Source organism: Leptonychotes weddellii, chromosome 2 (assembly GCF_054177405.1).
Source record: "Leptonychotes weddellii isolate Sample4059 chromosome 2, ASM5417740v2, whole genome shotgun sequence".
Lineage (NCBI taxonomy): Eukaryota > Metazoa > Chordata > Mammalia > Carnivora > Phocidae > Leptonychotes > Leptonychotes weddellii.
This window is the reverse complement of record NC_138370.1, coordinates 84274250-84296494: the sequence shown is the minus strand read 5'-3', so window position 1 is coordinate 84296494 and position 22245 is coordinate 84274250. Positions and strand designations below refer to the sequence as shown.

The 22245-nt window shown below is 32.5% G+C and overlaps 1 protein-coding gene across 2 annotated transcripts in view; it reads left to right on the top strand.

The window, feature by feature from the left end:
• Nucleotides 1–22245, top strand: part of FAT4 (FAT atypical cadherin 4) — a 175533-nt gene that overhangs the window by 141265 nt on the left and 12023 nt on the right. For both annotated transcript variants that reach the window (XM_081811919.1, XM_081811918.1), the window contains 5 exons: nucleotides 8694–8798; nucleotides 13235–13542; nucleotides 18832–18917; nucleotides 20171–20350; nucleotides 21599–21723. In XM_081811919.1, the coding sequence (XP_081668045.1) occupies nucleotides 8694–8798; nucleotides 13235–13542; nucleotides 18832–18917; nucleotides 20171–20350; nucleotides 21599–21723 (804 nt within the window). The remainder of the gene's footprint in view (nucleotides 1–8693; nucleotides 8799–13234; nucleotides 13543–18831; nucleotides 18918–20170; nucleotides 20351–21598; nucleotides 21724–22245) is intronic.

Genomic DNA, 22245 nt, shown 5'->3' with positions numbered 1-22245 from the left:
AGTCTTCCCTCTCCAACCCAAAAAATTACTTCTTCTGCTGAGAATTCAACTATAAGGATTATTTCTTTGTCCATTTTAGTATAATACACTCATTCGCACTTAGATTTAAAATGAGTTTATACTTAGTCCTAGAATGAAAAATGTGTGAAGGCGTTTGTAGTGAATAGGGAACAGTGGAAAGTACCATGGGTATGAGTGAAGGCCCCATATGCTGATTTCAGCATAAATGTTGCTTCATGATTGGACATAGAACTAATTCTTTAACATAACTTCCCTCTAGTTTGTTTCTTTCTTTGATTCATTACATTTAAATGTACATTGCATACTTTTCTAAATGTAGTAATTGAAACTTTGGGGAATTCCCCCCTTTTCGTTAGGAACTATGCCTAACATTTACCAAGTTGCTATTTAAAGCCCTTCTTAAAGTTCTTTACATCATAGACATTATTATTCATTTAGTAATTCATTTAGTTCTTCTAAAAATTCAATGAAGCTGTATTATTATTATTATTATTATTATTATTATTATTTTAAAGGCACAAAATATTGGGTCTCAGATAGGTTAAAAGAGATTAAATAACTTGCCTCCAGCATGGCACAGAAGGTGGTCTAAATGGGTTTTCACTGTAAGCTTGACTCTAGAACCTCTTTTTATATGTATGTGATTCTTCATCACACATTGGTTTGTATTTGCTATGGATTATTACGGCAAGTCCATGATATCTTTTAAGATCTTTTGTCCACTATTCTACTGGATCTGCACAAAAAGCATATGAGATAATGTATTGGTAGGAGATTGATCAAGAACTGAAATTACTTCCAGGTAGGAAGGTACTTAATAATAAGAAATAGCTTGCAAAATCTTTAAACTGACTAAGAATGAAGGTCAGGAAAATTCGCCAATAACTTCAGCAATGAGAACACTGTAGGTATTGCAAGAAACCACTGCCAATCATCTTGTCTACCAGCAGGGCTGCAATGAGTGAGTCCCAGAACAGTCCCTGCTTTGCTTTCACTCTCCAAATATCATTCAACTTTCACCCACTGGCAGCAGAATCTAAGGCTGAGCCCTGTTGGAAAGGAGTCTAGAAAAGACTCCTTTAGAAAGAAAATATCTTTTGTATTACTCATGCCTCAGAAATTCATGGGATCCTGGAGGAAATTAGCAGCTTAATAACTACAAATCCAGTATTTCTTTTCCTATACAAATGACATTTCTTGCACTTAATAGAACACTCATTAGAAACAATTCAACTCTCACCCAGTGGCAGAATCTAAGCCTGAGCCCTGTTGGAAAAGGGTCTAGAAAAGGACTTCCAGCCCCTACAATACAGAAGGATAGGAATGATGCTGAGTGTCAAGACATAATATCTGGCATAGAAAGACTGTAGAAAATTCAGCCTACATTCTGGTAACTCTAGGGCCAGAGCTGCCAAAGACTAGATCGTAATGTCTTTCTGTTAGGAAAGTTATTTGAAGTTACAAGAGTAATTTGAAATTACTATGGTAATTTTACACACTGCCCCTCTTCAGAGCTCATTTTATTCTTCATTTGCATAGTTAGAGATAATCCAACTGATCAAGAATGATGTAAACAAACATAAAGTTGAATGATTAATACGAATCTTCTATTTTTGAGTTCATGTAATTCATAGTTTTAAATTCTATGTGCATAGTCCATCCAGTACAACTAGCAGATAATTCAAGTCTGATAGTTTTATTTCTTTGTTTTGTTTTACAGGAAACAGTATAACAAAAATCATAGTGACAAATTCTTAATCCATACGGAATGTATTGTTCAAATGTCTGTATCTATTTAATGTTCTTTGTAAAGGTAATCCCTGAAGAATCATTTTGAGTTAGTCCTTCCAGGTAGTCTTTACCAGCTAACCTGACTCAGGAAGATGGAGTAAATGCATCAAAACATTAAAGGAGCTAATCAGAGCTAATAAGCCATAAAACAAAATTCTTACTTAAGCATATGTGTAGTGCTTGCTTCAGCAGCACATATACTTAAGCATATGTGTACCTCATAGAATGAATTTCTAAGACTATTCAGTCTAGTTAGCTTTACTTTTATTAATGCTAATTAAGTACTAATGCTTTGGTAAAGCTTTACCCAAAGCCTGTGTATATTCAAATGTTTTTTGGACATCAGAACTATTTCCGATCACCCACACCCTATTTATTTGTTTGAACTTTTACTTGCATTTTTTCAATGATTTTTAAAGTCTATGGCATTACAAACTGGAACTGTGAGATTTTCTTAACTTTATGTTTAAAGTAATCCTCAGATATTACCCCATCACACACACATACTACCACCACAACCATCATCACCAAATATACAGTGGTGACACTGTATATTTCACATAAAGTTAGAAATTGCTCTAAAGATTGGAAGAGTGAGTGGCCTATGCACTGATGAAAACCAAGAGACTTTATCCTAAGAATCCTACAGGGAGTGATTGTTAGCTAAACAGCAATTTTGGTGTGAACATCCTCTAAGGGTATAAGTACAAAAATGAATATTGTGGAACAACTAAATAAAATGATATGAAGGGATATAGTTATTACCACATTGCCAACAGTGTATTTCTGATATATGAATTTATCATATATATTTTTTAAATTTTATTTTAAAGTTGGTAACCATAGGATCACATAAGACATATGAATTAAGGATTTTTTTAAAGTGAATGAGTGATTTAGAAAGAATGAATTTGTTTGTATAACTTGTGTTTTGGATCTCTTCTTCTTAATTACTGGAAAAATAACCAAAAGGAAATTGGAAAAAAAAATAATAGACTTCACATTCAGTAACAATCACTTATGTTTCATTGTTAAAAAAATTGTTCTATAGGGGTGCCTGGGTGGCTCAGTCATTAAGCGTCTGCCTTCGGCTCAGGTCATGATCCCAGGGTCCTGGGATCGAGCCCTGCATCGGGCTCCCTGCTCGGCGGAAAGCCTGCTTTTCCCTCTCCCACTCCCCCTGCTTGTGTTCCCTCTCTCGCTGTGTCAAATAAATAAATAAAATCTTTAAAAAACAAAACAAAACAAACAAAAAAAGAAAACCTGTTCTATAATAGAATTTAATTTTTATATCACTAAGTGGAATTTTGATTCACTGTGACACAGCATATTAGAATTAATTGATTTAATATAGTATAAGGCATGTGAAAAATTACTTTCTAGATTTTCACAAGGTTTAATAATACCAGAAATTACATCATTGTCAATATACCTCAGTAAATAAAAAAAAATATATATATATATCTTTTGTTTTATTCATGCCTCATAAGTTCAGGGGATCCTGGAGGAAATTAGCAGCTTAATAACTACAAATCCAGTATTTCTTTTCCTATACAAATGACATTTCTTGCACTTAATAAAACACTAATTAGAAAGCACAATTATAGTCAGTAACCACTTACCATTTGTCTTCCTGCTCCAGGTGTCCACTGTTTGTAGCACAATCCTGCATTAAGCCTTTCAGAGGAATGAATGGTGTAAAATGCAGCATGTAGATAGTGCTTATTTTCAAATCTGGGTCTCTCTAACAGAATTAGTTCATAGCCCCTTTAACCTTTCCCATCCACTTTCACACATCTGGATGCATTTTAGGTGTGGTATTTGGAGTAATGCCAGGGTTTATTACCATATGGAGAAGTTTTCCTATGGTCTCAAGTAAGTCCTGATATTTCAGGGGAGGATGAAATTTGCCCATTCATCACTTTTATGACATTTGAAGGTATAAATAGGAATTTTTTTCCAGACATATAAAGTTATATACAGGTTGTGCATAGTAATTTTACTGAGAAACTTGGCAAACATTTGCTTTCGTGAGGAAGGGAGTTGTAACTGAGTCATTCTTTTAAAATCACAAGTTGTACGCGAACGTTGTCAATGATCATGTGATCCGAACACCATAGAATATAAACAAAATGTAGTGAATAGTTCAGAAATGAAATTTTCTGTGAGATACAAAAGAGTGACTCATTTCTTGTTTTGATTACTTTAAAATATGATTTGCAACTTATGAAAGTATTAATAAGAGGCTTCCAGAAGCTTAAGTGCTTCTTATTTCTGCAGAAAACAAACATATATTTGTAAGCTTATCATGGATATTATGAATGTCATTATACATCATCATTTGTAGTATCATTGAAATTGTATTTGTACATATTTTAAAATACAAAAGGAAAACAGTTGTTTTTTCCTTTTGTTTTTCTTACTAGCAGCTCTTAAACGTGATATTTTTGCTTTCTTTTGATGTAAAAAAACATACTATTTGATCAGGATCCTTAGATGAGCTATCTTCATAGTTCTTTGCACAATAATAGGAAACATTAACATAGTGTGGAAAAAGCTACTTTCTGCTAAAATAATAAAAAAAGCTTATAAGCATAAATATTCAGAATAAGTAACACATATATTAGGAAATCAGATTTATTAATAATATAATCAATATAGATATAAATTGGACTTTGATAGTTTCACATAGTCTCCCTTCTATGTATAAATACAATAGATGCAAAAATAGTAGTTGTTGTGACTATATTACACATAATCTAAGAAATCATCATATTCTCATAGGTGTTCAAATTTAACAGGTGAGAATAAATTTAGCTCTGCTCCACATAATCAACATTAAAATGTTCTATTGGAATGAATGAAATTTGAATATACAGCCTTGTTGATAAGACCGCAGGTGATCACAACAGATTCAGTTTATGAATTCAGCACACCTTCTGCCCCAAACATGAAGATAATATGCTAAATTTCTTTTGTAAGCTTAAACTATAATCTTGGAAAGTCTGTGGATACCCTGGCCTCCCATGATGCATTCATTTTCTTCTTCAGTAACTCCCATTCTTCAAGTTCTAAGAGCTTATACTTCTCAAAGCACACCTCCTTCTATCAATGATAAATAATTTATATCAACACAATTAACTGATGAATGTCAAAGCAATGAAACCAGTTTATTCTTGAAACAGCTGCTATCACAACATAACTTGATAGAACAAGGCTTTTTATGTTCTAGAGATATGGTTGCATTTCTTTGTGAAAGCCCTATCAGTATACTTGCAAGCCTCAAGGCTCTGACAAATATTGTTAATTGACTTGCAGTATTAATTAAGTTAATGATCCAAGATTTGGCTTCACGGTGCTCCAACACATCAGATTTTTTTTTGTACTAGAAGTATGTTAGAGTAATTCAAACTGCTGCATTCTCTGATAAGCATTATGCCATTAACATGAGAATTTAAGTAGATTGATGTGTGGGGAACAATACAGAATTTGCTGCTGACTTCTAACTGGATAATAGAGCATGAACTTTCCAAACCTGAGAAATTTGCATTTCAAGGCTTTCCTTTAATTCTATGTAAAATTATATACTCTAACATTAACATATAAATATGACTATTTTTCTCAAACTCAACAGTAAATTGATTTATTTAACTCCTAGCAGAGTCATTTTTTACATTTTTTAATATCTTTCGACTAGAGAAAATAAGAAAATAAAGCTCTGGTTTAAATTAAAATGCAAAATGAAAGGTTGAATTTTTTTCTCTTACTAATATCTATTTATATTGTTGTATACTCAAAGAATCAGATTCCATTGAGAATTTATTTTAACTTTCAAAAGAAATTCATTCTCACACTAATATTTTCTTAGCTTATAGCTTCTTCTGCCATTTCCATAGTAGCATCTTTTAATACATAAGTAAGTCTTACTTAATTTGGGTTTTCTTTCCATCTTTAATTTTGGACTAACTGAAATAACCTATAGTTTATATTTCCATTAAAATCAGATGTCTATGTTAAATTCTAATTTTACAAGGGTTAGATAACCAGTTTATATAAATTACAAAAAAAAAAAACCCACCTAATTTTCTTTTGTTGTTATTGTTTAAACCAAAATTTTAAAAGGCAGTCTTTTCCAACAGGATTCAAAAGAAGATATAATTGAGATTTATGGTATCAAAGACTTGTGTTTTTATACACTTACATATTTTTTCTTAGAGAGCACATATGTCCAAATAGTTGCATAATTGTTCATGACAATGTTCCCTAAATTGGTTACTCTTTGCTCCCCGTTTCCAGTCTTCCAGAAGTAAAGTTGTAATTTTGTAACCCGCTAACTTGTTTTCATAATATTAGACTAACCACACTTATAAAGTATATTAGTTGACCCTTGAACAAAACAGGTTTGAACTGTGCACGTCCAGTTATATGTATATATTTTTTATAAATACAGTACTACAGATGTATTTTCTCTTCCTTCTCATTTTCTTAATAGCATTTTATTTTCTCTAGCTTACTTTATTGCAAGAAGACAGTATTTAATACATATAACATACAAAATATGTGTTAATCAACTATGTTATTGGTAAGACTTCTAGTCAAAGCAGGCTATTAGTAATTAACTCTTGGGGGAGTCAACAGTTTTATGTGGATTTTCAACAACAGGGGTTGGCTTCTTTACAAACCCAGTGTTGTTCAAGGATAACTGTACTCAGTACATGCTACTTTTAACATAATTCTAAAAGAAATTTCCAAAAAAAGAAAAATGAAACCTTACTTAGTCCAATAGTGCATGGGAATGTTCTTATAGTGGAAAAACAATGCAAGGAGTGGATGTGACTTTCCTGATTGCAAATAAGTAATTAAAAGTACAGCCAATAAGTCTTGTTTATTCTCTATTGGGCAATACTAATATAAAGGGAAAAAAATCCACTTCTCTAGAGTGATCTGTCCGAAATTCAATTGGAAAACACCATAGGAGAGAGTTCTATGACAGCGCATGTCTCTGGCGTGATATTGTACAGGCTTATAATAAAGCTGTTCTGCCTGTTTCTCAAATGTAGCTCATTGCTGCAATACTTAAAACCTAATTTCTGTGTCTCTAGATTAGTAACTTGTCTATTTTCATTATTTCCCCCTAGAATGGAAAGGTATTCTAAAAATGTTACCGTTTTGCCTTTTAAGGAGGTTCCCCATTTTATTTATAAAGAAAAAAATGTTGTTTATGACCTTGTGATGTAGAGAAACATGTTTAGTTAGCAGTGTCATGAGGTCTGACTCACGCTTATAATTTTAAACTAGAACAACTGTAGCTACATAATCAAGCCACAAAAACAGAACTAAGTTAAACAAAACTTTGACTCTGTTTTAAGCATAGTAATCATGATGAAATGGATTATCTATGCTCGACATTAAGTCTAGTGGTGCATATAAAACTTACATGTTTTCGTAAGATATTTAATAAAGGCATTAGTGCAATCATGCTAAGAAGTAGAAAATAGCTTTACAGAAACAAACTCTATTTAATTAAATAATTCAATCCCCATATCAATGAGTGGAAATAAACAAAGAACACCATAATGTCTCATTGTTTCTGGGAATTGGAAAACTAACAAATAAATTATTGAAATAATTTAAAATTATAGAAAAGTGGCATTAGAACACATTTATATTTACATAAAAAAATTACCACCACCACCACAACAAAACAAATAGGACTGGCCATATACTCTACATTGGCCTACCTAGACATTAACTATTCAGTCACAGCTTTGCAAAACCTGGATATGGGAGCAGACCTACACTGGTCTGTGCCATAGTTTTATAATTTCTTAGGCAAAATATTAGCCTTCAAGAGACTTCTCCTTCATCTATGAAATGTAAATGTTTCCTGTTGCTTGGATTAATCTCCCCCACTGAAACGGAAATGCCATGTTTTGACACTTACTTGTTTTTTTCTCTCTTTTTTTTTTTTGACTGCCATATCCCTATCTTCTAGCCTTCCTGGCCAGTAATAGGCACTCAGTCAATATTAGTTGATTCAACTTAAGATGATCTATGAGAAGTCCTTATAAACTGAAAAATATGCTGGTTAGGTATTAATGTTTTAGAAAAAAGACAAGGTAAGGGTGCCTGGGTGGCTCGGGTGGTTAAGCGTCTGCCTTCGGCTCAGGTCGTGATCTCCAGGTCCTGGGATCGAGCCCCATGTTGGGCTCCCAGCTCAGCGGGGAGTCTGCTTCTCCCTCTTCCTCTGCCTCTCCCCCTGCTTCTGTCTCTCTTTCTCAAATAAATAAATAAAATCTTAAAAAAAGAAAAAAGACAAGCTATACATAACCTGTACTCTAGGATAAATATTAAGTATTTGAAATATATGATGTGTTTCCTGATTTCTTATTCTGTTTTACAGCAGATATGTGTCAGTGAAGGGATATTTCTTGAGAGTGAAAGTATTTTAGTTTGATAAGCTAAATAAGACTGTTTCTTACCTTTAAAAAATCTGAGTCAAGGAAATCTCTACAGTGAGACTTTTACTGTAAAAGTTTCAAATCTCATTATAAAATTGAAAAAGGAAGCAACATTGACAAGATAAAATAAATTCAGTGAAAACATTTAAGTACGTTCACCATTTGTGATTTTCCCGAAAACAGTAGTTCCTTCCAAGATGATTATGTAAATTATTTCCTATTTTAAGCACATCTTTACAATAGGTTAACTAAATAAGATTTTGAACTGAGAGGTATTCCAATTTTCTCATGTCAAGTAAAATATTCTTATATTTTTCTCCAAATACGATCTCTCAGAATAGATTTTTACATATGGTTATAAAGTAATGTTATTAATATGTTTATGCACAAGATTTTTTTAACGAGTTTGATACTTTTCAGGTAAAATGTGTGAATCTTCAGTCAATTACTGTGAATGTAACCCCTGCTTTAATGGTGGTTCCTGCCAAAGTGGTGTGGAGTCATACTATTGTCATTGTCCATTTGGTGAGTATAGCTTAGTTGTTGATATAAAATATCAATCTGTTTTGGCACATAGTTTAGCAATTTTATTTTATCGTGGCCATGACTGATTAATAAAATACTAGTTGTTTTACAAAGGAGGTTTTAGCAAAATAAAACTACAAAGGTTTAATATTTTTTAAAAAGTTAACTATGGAAATGCCATTGAATATATTGCTTCAGTTATTACTAGAAAAGTAATCAACTCAAGATAATTGAATTTGATGTTGTCTCCTCAGGACATTTCCCCTCAAATATTTATGGATGACTTCTTTGTAGCCTGGAACCTATCAAAGAAAAAAAATCTTTTAAGTACTATCTGACATCACTCTCTATTTAAAATCTTTAAGGATAATTAGCCAAAATGTTTTTTTGTTTGTTTGTTTTGTTTTGTTTTGTTTTGCTACTTGTCTTTTTTACATTAATTCAACCACTTCTAATAGAAGGATTTAGTAACTAGACTTGAAGTTTTTTCATGATAGGCTTTTTGTAGATACTGCCAAATAACTAATCACAATTCAGACTAATGTGTTCTTTTGAGGAAGAGAGTCGTTAGAATTTTTCTGTACACATTTGTATTTATTCACCATAATGGAGTGGACTAAAAGATTCCTTTCAGATCTCACTCAAATGTTACTCAGCACTGGGACAGCCACAGACTATGAGAACAGCTTTGGAGAGAGCTTTTATTTTAACTTGGATTGTTTCATTGATTTGTGATTACTACACTACAGTTTGAAGGATACTTTACCCCACAATATATTATTCATCTCCAGATGTCCTACAGTAATTAGAGACCCTATCTCTCTCCATAAACAAGAGAGGAGAAAGATATTTTTCTAGTCTTTCCTTGAGCAATCACTGAGCTACATGGACTCTGAAAAGGGACTCTCAATGTGTAGTTGCGAATAGAACTTAAAAAGAATCTGAGGTTTCTAGTAATAGTAAAATGTAGTGTTAATTCATTTTCAAATAACTCCACGACTCTAGTTTTATTTTCATAAAGCACAACATCAATAGAATGATAAAGAAAAACAGACTTTAAGTATCTAATTGTGAGCCATGCATTTTAGCAATGGTTCTGAGGCCCAGAAATAGAGGGTTTTGTCTAAAGTTAAAAAATAAAAACAAAACAAAACTACCCCAAGATGCTACAGTGACTAGAACACAATTTTATTTTCAGTCCAGTATGACATTTACAGTATCCCTGCTTTTTAAAATTTCTCTAAGATTCTCACCAACAATGCCTCTGAAGCAGTGAAAAGCAGATTAAGGTCAAAATAAGCACAACTTCAGATCTCCCAAAACTTCTTTCAATAATCTCTTATAATCCTAAAGGATGTTGCTTTTGACAGATAACCACAAGCAGGTTTCATGGCTTAACTTGTGTTAAGATATGGGGATTGGAATGAAAGATAAGGGGATTGGAATGAAAAGTGGAAAAAAATGATTTTCAAAGTGACTGAAGAAAGGTTTTTATATTGTTAGAGATTCCTTTACATTGCAGTTGCAAATATGAGGACTTAAGATAATTGATATCAAATAGAAACAAATCGTTGCTGCAGTGTAGCTGATACAACAATCGTTGCCTATTGGGCAAAAGTGTCTTGGGGTCCAAATGGACGTTGCCCTCACCCTACCAGAGATCCCAGGGGACTAGCTCAGCAATATGAATTAGAGACAGATCACAGATCACAGGGCAAATTTCTCCCTCCATTTATCCCAGTGGCAAAAAACAAAAAACAACAACAAAAAACCCCAATGATTTAAACTTTGACATTGTCCTTTGGCAACAGAAGATTTATAAAAGAAAGAAAGAAAAAAAAAAAACAGAAAACCTTGAAACGGTAATACATGACTTGAGACCAGAGAGATAGAATTAAAAGGACAAAGTATTTTCCTTTTCAAATTGAATGGGGGTGGAACACGGAAATACAAATGACAGATGGAATGCCTCAAACAAATAGCTGGAGGTAGTTACACATGCATCCTATAAATCAACATCTTAACTATAATTTTGAAGTTGGAAAAAAAAATTGCACTGTTTACTTTCTCATCAGTGAAAGATTTGTTGTTTGGATTTTTAAATTTTTTTTAGATTTTTATTTTTTTAGATTGTAATTTAGAAAAACATAAAGTGCTTAAGATTTTATAAAGGGAGCCTGTATAATGATAACTTCATATGTATGTGTATGTATGTGTAATTACCCACTCACAGAATATTCCTTATTAGAGTAATTTTAATAATTTCTCTTGATCTTTATGTAGTTCTATTTCGTGACATTTCATTTGAAGGGCTGTTTTAAAATCTTCCTTAAATTTTATTTTATTTCAAAAACAAAAATCTACCTTTTTCTAGAAACAATAACAAAACTCTTTAAGAAGCAAAATATTCCATAAACAAACATTTTCATGCCTGAAAATATCTGAATTAATTTGTATCAAGTATCAATTTGAATAAAAATATAGGATATCTTCCCAGTATCTATATGCTTTCTACATATATTTATATTCAATTGTTTTTAAAGATTTTACTTATTTATTTGTGAGAGAGCATGGAGCAGGGGGAGGCGCAAAGGGGGAAGCAGATTCCCCTCTGAGCAGGGAGGCCGATGCGGGGCTCCATCCCAGCACCCTGAGATCATGACCTGCACCGAAGGCAGACGCTTAACTGACTGAGCCACCCAGGGGCCCTATGTTCAATTTTTTTTTAAGGATTTATTTATTTACAAGAGAAAGAGAGAGAGAATGAGGCAGGGAGGGGTAGAGGGTGAGGGAGAGAGAAACTTTAGCAGACTCTGCACTCAGCACAGAGCCCGATGCGGGGCTCTGTCTCACAACTCTGAGATCACCACCTGAGCTGGAACCAAGAGTCAGATGCTTAACCTACTGGGCCACCCAGACACCCCTATATTTAATTTTTAAGTCCATGTTCATATTTTTACCAAAATTTAATCAGGAGAGTCCTGAGAGAACACATAGTACAGTTTTTTTTCTTCAACTCTCTATTTTATTTGTATAGTTTATCTTTGCTGTTTCTTTAACTTTGGTTACTCTTTCTGTATATATAAGTAAGGTATATATAATATAGTAAATGTATATTTAATATAAATAAACTTTTAAAGTTTGTTGCATATATGTTATATATATGATATAAATTATAAATATAATACTATATGATATACATCATATATATTATGTATACATAAATGTATGACATATGATATACATAGTATATATAATTTCTATCATTTCTTTACTTTTTAACTTCATTTAATGTTTAAAAATAAATAATATGCATATTTCCGGCACATTTATAATGAATATTATCTCAGCCTTGACAGAGCAGGAAAAGATAAACAACACAAGCTTTTACAGCAGCTTCTAGGCCATTTTAATTTAAAGAACATTTGGATATAAGATGTAGTGCAGTCAAAACAACTAGACAATCAGTAGATCTGGCCTCAAATTTTGGCTCTGTCTCCCATGGTTCTGTGACCTCAGGCAAGTTTTAAATATTCTGTGAAATGATGGCATTAGTTTCTTCTAGCTGAACAATTCCCTGACTCTAAATTTAATGCATTTATGAGAGATGTACAGCCAAAATTAAGGAATGGAACCTTTGCAAGTTAGTAAGAATCATGATGTATTGGCGTGGGTTAATTTTCCAATCATTTGCTACAGTCGACTAATATTTGTGGGAAAAGAATTTTGGCGTAACATCGTAACATCAATAAAACTCATTTTTCAAGTTGAGAAAGAACCAGCACAAACAAGTGGGAATTCTGGGTTTCAGAAAAAAGGCAGAAAGCTATTTTAAAGTAGCCTGTTGTAAATCATACCCAAAGAAGGTATAAAACAAGAAAGAGATAAAAACTTAAGACAGTTATTTCCTTCCCGAACAACAGTGATTCCCTTCCCTGATCTTGTGGCTCCTGAAAATACCATGAGGACAGGGACTAATATTTTTTAAGGTCAAAACAAAATTTGCCAACCTCAATTGAATTGAAATTGTTTTTGAAAATTATATATTATAAAGGAAGTTATCTCAGTTGAAAATTGCAGCATATTAAAACTTTTAAAAAGTTGACAAGCTAATTTTGAAAGGTTTCCAGGAAGGAAATCTCTTCAGACATACTCCATTCCACTAATTCTAATTTTTACAAATGAGACCTACTTAGATGTTTCCTAGTTGGCCAAAGAAAAACAAATACAGCAGTTTTTTCACCTCTTGTGTGTTTTAAAGATCATTAATTTGTTCTATTTCAACTTAGTTTAGACAGTTTTCTTTGGAGATTAATACAAAAAAGGTTGTTAAAAGCATGATTCATTATTGTAATTGAAGAATATCTTAATCAAAGTCATTTACTAACACGTCACTGGAATTTCATGTATCAATCTGTCAATTCTCCCATCTGTAGGTGTCTTTGGAAAACACTGTGAGTTGAATAGCTACGGATTTGAGGAGTTATCATACATGGAATTTCCCAGCTTGGATCCGAATAACAACTATATTTATGTCAAATTTTCAACTATTAAAAGTCATGCTTTACTGCTTTACAACTATGACAACCAGACAGGGGACCGGGCTGAGTTTTTGGCCCTTGAAATTGCTGAAGAAAGACTAAGATTCTCTTATAATCTAGGCAGTGGTACATATAAACTCACCACCATGAAGAAGGTGTCAGATGGACATTTTCACACCGTGATCGCCCGGAGAGCAGGAATGGTAAGACATTTCATTCTATGTTAAAGCTTGTTTACTTGTTGTACATCCGGTCAATCAAGCTTTCAAGTTAAAGCATGAATTGAGGTGCAAATTTGACCAGTTTTGTTATGAACTACAGCAGCAAAGAGGTAATGTCTTTCTTTTGCTCACGACAACTATTTGTCACAAAAAACAACTTGTCTCAAAAACAACAAAATGTAGCAAAATAAAGAAAACATCCTAGTGCATAAACATTTCATTTTATACATTTCCTATATGTGTTTAAAGCCACGTCAGAACTGTACTTAAAATGGCTACTTTTCTAAGTATCCCAGCCCTAACTGAAGAAACAATTTGAAAACAAATGAAAAAAACTTTCCTACAAATAAATTATTGACAAAAGATGATACTAATACATATTCCAATACAGTAGTGAGTAATTCTTACTGTACCAGAACCTCAATGTGCTGTCATCTGTGAGGTCTACGACATGGTATGAAAATGAAGTTTTTGTTTGTTGACTATCTAAGGTATTCTCAGAATTATAAACTCAGTAATATTAAAGATTTCCATATTATATTCCATTTAATTATATGGCTCTCATATTACAATAAGGTGGTGCATATTTACTTAGTATTTATGTTCATTAAACAAGCATTTTTCTTTATAAAGGAAAATGCATGATGTATTTTCCCTATTAGGGTTTGAAAACATTTGAGATAGAGCAATAGAATGGAAAGACTTATTTATTTATGTATTCATTTATTTGCCTTCCCAACTATCTCTTCATGGATTCCCCCATTTTCAACAACAATCGAGAGTTTTTGAAAAAGTAATTGCTAACAAAAACTATTTTAAAATATTTTTGGATTTTACATCAGGGTTTTAAAATTATAACTACTCTTTAAAATTTACATTTCACCCTTCAAAGAAATAGAATGAAAAAGCATAAAGTCATATGTTAAAATAAAAATCAGCCAAAAAAAAACCAAAATACATGCTCTGAAATAATTTTTAAATGAAGAAACTTGGGATCTAAATGATTATAGTTTTATCTCTTAGCTCTGTGGCAATCTGAAAAATATAAAAAATATTATAATGAGTTATATGGTTCTGAAACTGATCAAATGAATCGTATATTTGATGATACAAATATTTTTAACACTAAATTTTGGGAACACTTTATATTGTTGGACTACATGTAAAAAACTTGCAGAAAGAACATAGAAAATGTTTTTTACCATGTTTTTGCTATTTTTTCTGTGATCCATAGTTTAAAACAAAAATTTTTGTGCCCTTTATAATTACAGATTTCATAAAGGCATAAGACAGAAGCAATCTTATTATGTTAATTTTTTTTTACAAATATAGATAACAAGCAGTCTTTATCAAAGGACAAAATTCTCCATTTGTTTTTCCAGAGTATTTTAAATCCATGTGCTTTGGGACTTTTTTAATGACATCGGCTATAATGGTTTTTCTCCCCACAACTCTAATATAAAATAGGAAAGAAGATTTAAACAATTTTTTAAATACAGAAATATTTTCATACAAGGAAAAAAAAAAAAAAAGAATAGTGATGGGTCTAAAGATGGCCAGATAATCGTATCATCACCATCAAGGTTAGATGTCCTGATATTCATCCACAGATATCCCCATATCCACTGTGTTGCATTCAGGATTCTACCAGGTTATTAGATGTAGTCTATTGAAATATATGTGAGAAAGCAATAAAAGTATCAGTGAAAATTTGTGAATCATTTTCATTATATGTTGTCTTCCATTTTCTTATGCTGGTGTTAATATTCTGTAACTATAACTTTTTTCTAATATATTTAATTTATAAAACTTTTACTTAACAAAATTACCCCTAAAATTCTGAAAATAAGATCAAAACAAGAATAAAATTTAGTAACAATAATTGCAATTTAGAGCATCAATGTTTGTAAAGTAATTTATTTAAAAAATCTACTTGAAAAGTACTCATTTGGAGCTTTGATTTGATAGTAATTCAAGGTGGCTTTGTTTATTGAAAAGGGGTTGAACTGAAAATAAAAATTTGGTTTATAAATGGGAATAATATCTCCACATTTTGATATTAATGCAAAGATTAATATAAATCATATCTAAAATTTTATATATTTGATATTAAATAGGTGCTTGATAAATGTTAGTCATCCTGAGTTTCCAACAACACTGCCCCATATAGCCTTTTGAGGTTAAAAAAAAAAAATCTTTTACTTAATCTCAATAAAGTTTTAATTATGAGTAGTGCCTAAAGAGTCACAATGATTTCAGTGGATCCTAATAGGGGTATAACAAACAAAACTTGGAAATAATAATTTTTTACGTTAGTAATAAGTCAGTATGTTTATCTCTGCCTGAGATTTTTAAAACCAGCCTAATACCAAACTAGTATGCTCAGAGAAGGACCTCTAGGAGAATACAGATTTAGAGAATTCCGGCATTCCTGACTATCAATTTACCCCAGCATTATCAAACCTGACAGAATTAGAACAAACATGTGGAGTCTGCTATCTATATTGTATATCGGGGCTTCCATGAGCCACAATGATTTACTAATAATGACAGGACCCTAATGGGGCATAGCAGGTAACACCTCACCCCAATTCTCCAAGCATATGTGAGATAACCAAATTGCTAAGGTGTGGTCAACAGATGTTTATGTAGAATAGATGATTTTATCTGATGACCTCCCAGGTCCCTTTAAATTTCATGAAGATTTAATTCTATTGAACTAGCACTTGGGAGCAAGAGCGAGAGCAAAGAAAGAGGTACTGTGTATGCCAAAAGGGATAGAAAAAAAATGCTTTCAGTTCATTTGTAAAGTGTGGCCATAGTCATCAAGTTTTAAAGAATACCAAATGTGGAAAAAAATACCTTTGTCATTCTTCAGTCAGAGGAAAAAAATGTCATCCTATCTTAAAGAACATCCAAAATAAGGCCCCTACTGGATTTTGAATCTGTCGTTTTCTGCAGTTCAAAGGGATTTTGTTAGAAACTGGCAAAATCATTAACTTCTCAGCTTTGAATCATTGAATAGACAGGATAGAAACATCTCAATTTACAGCAGTACTGGTAGAAAAATTCAACGGTAAGAGAAAGCACATTTAACTCTGAAGATTAAATTGCACAAGCTGCTATTCAAATAAAACTTCCCCTCTGGCGTTCTTTCTTTGTGCTGTATCATGAAGCTTTTAGAAAATAAGAAAACTATATTAACTATTAAGATTGACCGAAATACGATGCCATTATGTAAGGTGGGTTCTTTTTTTTTCCTATTTGAGACATTCATAAATATCTATGTGATATTCTGTAGTTTGTGATAGCTTTAGGGATCTCTAGAATGGAGGGACACTTTGCATAGTATACAAAGAGGGATGTGTAAACATTTTGTTTTAGAAATAAATTAAAGGGAATTGTGCTTAAGTCAAATAGTCAACATGAGCGACACAAATTGTATCTCAAAAACCTAATATTGCTTTTGAGACAGAATGTCACTCAATTATTATAGAACACTGGAAAAAAATTAACTATTGAAAGAATTAACTAAATGAGGCATGAAATTCTTGACACAGAATTGGAAGTGTAAGTGTTTCCTAAAAATATTTGTATTTATTATAATTGCCTTGAGAAGGTGGCCGGGAAAAGATTTACATGGCTCATGAGAATTTATTGTATGGGGTTTATAATCAATTCTAATAATTAACTGATAGAAAAATCTTTGAATATTTTAGCCAGTAATATTTGATGCACAAAAACTATAAATTGACCCCATTCTTTATTTTTGAAATGCTGGATATTTAAGATACACTTTTACAAATGTCCCATCCAAATATAATTTTTTATGGACAATCTCTAAAAAATAATATCCACCATTGATAAACATTGGATGTTAAGGAAATGAATCATTTCCATATGTAATAATTCAGGAAGTCAGAGAACCTGATACTTTTGCATATATGTCAGGTGTAATGTTAGTCAACTCGCTCAACCTCCCTGTGCTGTTTCTGACATTTGCTTTGCTTTTATTACAATTAACCTCAAATGAAAACCATTCTTAAAAATTAATACTTGCATAGTATTTATATTTTTATTATATAATTGGATTAGCCCTGCTTGTGGCATTCAAGTAAATTTAAGTAGAACCCTTTACTGTTTGCCTTGGGAGAAACCCTTAGTCCTCCTGTACTTCTGGATTTGGGGTTAGGCATTCTCCTGTGATTTACTGGCCATGTTCTGAAATACCACATTGTGAATATCATCCTTATAATTTCACCAACTAAAATTTGCAAAATTTTGTCACTTGCAGAATTTTACTGCAGTTTGGGGAACGAAGGAGGGACATTACAATAGCATTGCAGAGCACAGGATAACATGAATATGCAACAACCTTGGTCTTATACCGGACCACAGTCATCTCTAGTGGCCATTGCTCGATATGGAGAAACCTGACTTCAGTCATATTCCTGAATCTTGTGACCACAATTTGATAACTCCATTTATTGATCACATCGAGTATTCAGCATTCATATGTTCTAGTAAACAGAAGAGTTTTGTCTCGGGGGTATGCATTTCTTGGAATGCAAAAATAGTTACTGTTAGTTGTAATTTAAATATTATTGGGGAGTTTCTACTGTATCACAATAGATAATAATGCATTCTAATAATGCAGAAATGCACTGTAATACACTATTTATAAATAAAGATTCTTATCATAAGTGGAAGGGGCATCTAACTAACTTGTTTACTTTGTCTCAAACTTTATTTTTAATACAAGTATAATAATTTTCATAGATTGCTCTAATAGTATTTACACTGTGCTTTGAAAATATTTTTGTAAATACGACTAAAATAGTATTGGAATAAAACTTCTGAAAATCAGAACTCTAATGTCTTTTCATTTGTTAGAATAGCTGGATAACACCTTAAACAGGTTTCTTAAGATTGTAACCCCAGGAAGCTGTCCCATATGTCCCATAAGCTTCCTGTATGATATTGTAAGAGACATTAATGGCATTTATAGTTTTTCATTTATAAAACAAAGGGGCTTGAGAAGATTTTTCAAAGTACCCTCCCACCTCTTATATGTGATGCTTTCACAGTTTTAGACATGTGAAAGAAATATGTGTCCAAAATTTGGTATTGTAATTGTACTATGTCATAATATACTAATTGTTATCACAATTTCAAAATCATGTCCATGTAAAAACAAGTGCTGGGTAGTGTTGGCTGAAAAGGACAATGGGATGGCAGAACCCAAGATGAATGTTTCCTTCTGCTTTATAGGCAGCTTCCTTAACTGTGGACTCTTGTACTGAGAACCAAGAACCAGGGTACTGCACTGTCAGTAATGTGGCAGTTTCAGATGACTGGTGAGTAAAATTATTAGTTTGATCTTTATTATTAATTGACATTAAAAAGGAAATTATACCGGGACGCCTGGGTGGCTCAGTCAGTTGAGCGTCTGACTCTTGATCTCAGCTCCGGTCTTGATTTCAGGGTCATGAGTCGAGCCCTGCGTTAGGCTCCACACTGGACGTGGAGCCTACTTAAAAAAAAAAAAAAAAAAAAAGGAAATTATACATTTAAAGATAATTGTATTATGCTAAGTGTTATAAAAGTTTACAATAGTTTATCCTCTCCAAAGGAATTTTCATGCTGTAAAATAAAAAGTTAATAACTTGTGTACAGAATATGTAAAAATGGTGTGAAATGAAGCGGTAGAGATGAGTATAAAGCTAGAGGAAGGAAAGACTAACGTAGCCTGTACTCTTTGAGATGATTCATGAAATCGTTGCATGTGACTTGGGTCCTGCAAGGTTAGGCTAAGGACCCCACTCGTTTTAAATACCTTCTCTGAAAGTTGTATGTGACAATTATCCACAGATATTTTTCAATGGCACCTCAAGCTGAAACACAGCATTATGTCATCTAAAACATAAGTGATTTTAAAAGAAATAGCAACAGAGAAAAATAAATATCGACATATCATCCATGGTATTAATTAACTTATTGACATCGTTATCATCTTGTAATGAAGAAAAAATATAAACTAACATTAATAATAGAGTTGTCACTATTTCTACTGCACTGTATCTTCCTTCTGATAATATGCTTCCTCTTGCAAATTCAACATTGTTTTATACATCCCACTTGACTAACTGAAAATGTCATTTCCATAAGTTTTATTATTTTTCATACCTTGAAAGCCTAATAATCCTGTAGAAATCTGTTAGAGGATATGCACCAATAGGAAATATTTTTTTAATTAATTAATTAATTTTTATTTTTTTTAAAGATTTTATTTATTTTTTTGACAGAGAGATAGAGAGAGAGCACAAGTAGGCAGAGAGGCAGGCAGAGGGAGAGGGAGAAGGAGACTCTCCACTGAGCAGGGAGTCCGACACGGGGCTCGATCCCAGGACCCTGGGATCATGACCTGAGCTGAAGGCAGCCGCTTAACCCACTGAACCACCCAGGCGCCCCAATAGGAAATATTTTCCTTCAAATTTACCACGCTATAACACATGCCAGAAAAAGTTATGTTCGCTGTTTTTAAAACTAAACATTCTACTGAAATCTATCATGTTGGAACTAATATACTTATCTTTGCTTTCTTATGTAGGACTCTTGATGTTCAGCCAAATCGAGTCACAGTTGGAGGTATCAGATCGCTAGAACCGATCCTTCAGAGGAGAGGACATGTGGAAAGCCATGATTTTGTTGGGTGTATAATGGAATTTGCAGTCAATGGAAGGCCTCTGGAACCCAGCCAAGCTTTGGCCGCACAAGGCATCCTAGATCAGTATGGCAATTTTATTTCTTACTATTTTAAAGAAAAAATGCACAAAATTTTCATAATTGAGCATCCAAAGATGAGATTATTGTGCCTAAAGCCCTAAAAGCATCAAATGTTTTACATTGTTTTGAATTTTAAATATTTATTTATAGTTGCGAAATTTTGTTTGGCATAAAATGTGATATTTAGTTAGAGAGTTAACTCTTGTTTTCTGGAGTCTAAGAAAAACTACGTATGCACGTATGCTTGCATATGCTTCACGTTACCTTAAGTAGTTGTTGGGAAGTTTATAATGACTTAAGTAGAGTAAATCTCACAGAAAAGAACCTGGCATATAATAATAATATATAAATGTTAGTGATAATGTATGCCAAAAACAATTTGACATTAAATAGTTTTAGATACAAACGTGTATATTTTCAAAAACTTGATACATCTTTAACAAGCAATAATTTGATTAATTATAAAATATTTTATTTATTGGGCCCCTCAGTGTTTCTCAAACATAGTAGGTATACTTTCACTTCAAGACTTTCTTACTTTCTGTTTCCTCTGCCTGGAATGATCTTCTACCAAATATGCTTTGCTCTTTCAATTTGTTTAGGTCTTTACAAAGATGGGTCCTTCCTTCACTGATGAATCTAGAGGATCCAGCAACACCGCTCCCACCCCCAAAAAGCTCCCAATACTCTGTCTATCTTAATTTTCCCATAGAACTTTCTTCATTCTAACATACACCACGTTTATCTAATTTTTGTTTTATTTTGTTTTTTGACTGTATCCTCCACAAGGAAAAATAAATACTCCATGAACATATGCATTTTTTCATCACTTTACCCCCATGCTTAGAATAGTATGCTTATAATTGGCATACAGTAAGCATTCAATTAGCGTCAGTTGAATGAGTTGTCTGGGAGGAGATGTGTAGGCAAATAAATATGTGGCCCTTAGTAACATTAACCAAAGATGTCCTACTCCAACAAGAATTCATTCAAAGAAGAAATTATCACCTCTTTTTATGTATTGTGTAAGATGTCATTTTGTCTAATTTTCTCCTTTGTGAATGAGGCAGAACATGTGTTACAGGACAGCTCCTAATTTCAGGAGATGCTCCAAATGTAGTTGTAACTTGAGTTTCAAAGAAGTGAGTGCATGAAACTCAGCAAGTTAATAAAAGTTTATATCTGATTTTAACGAATGCCCTCACACACTTTATTTTGTGCCTTACGAGTCTTTATTACGATTTCCTTTTAGATGTCCTCGGCTGGAAGGAGCTTGCACTCACAGTCCCTGCCAACATGGTGGCATGTGTATGGACTACTGGTCATGGCAGCTGTGTCATTGCAAAGAAGGACTAACTGGGAAATACTGTGAAAAATGTACGCAAGCTGTTTTATCTTTTGCAGGATATTATAATAATCATGAAAAGTATAAATATATGCTCTTAAATATGTAATTGTATTCAAAGAATTGTTTTCATTCTAAATGCTGAAAATATTAAATGGGAATAATTGGTAAAAATATAGTGACATTTTCCACTTATTTTTTAACTTGAAGAAGAATGATATTCTTTTAGAATTATTTACCTAAATTTTTAATTTCCATTTTATGAATCTATTACCATAGTGAACCTAATTGATGGGAATGTTAGACAATTTACAAGGTCGAGGGCTAACCCAGGTTTTGGCTTAGTATTATCTGCCTGTAGGGGATATTTCTCCAGTAAATATTTCTTATGTGGTAGAAAAGTGTAAGTACTAAATGACTGGATACTGAGTTCGAACATCATACATTGTCAGTGTAATCTATTATAATTAAGGGTGATACTTGCATTTTATTTTATTTATTTTTTTAAGATTTTATTCATTTATTTTGAGAGAGAGAGAGAGAGAGGAGGGGCA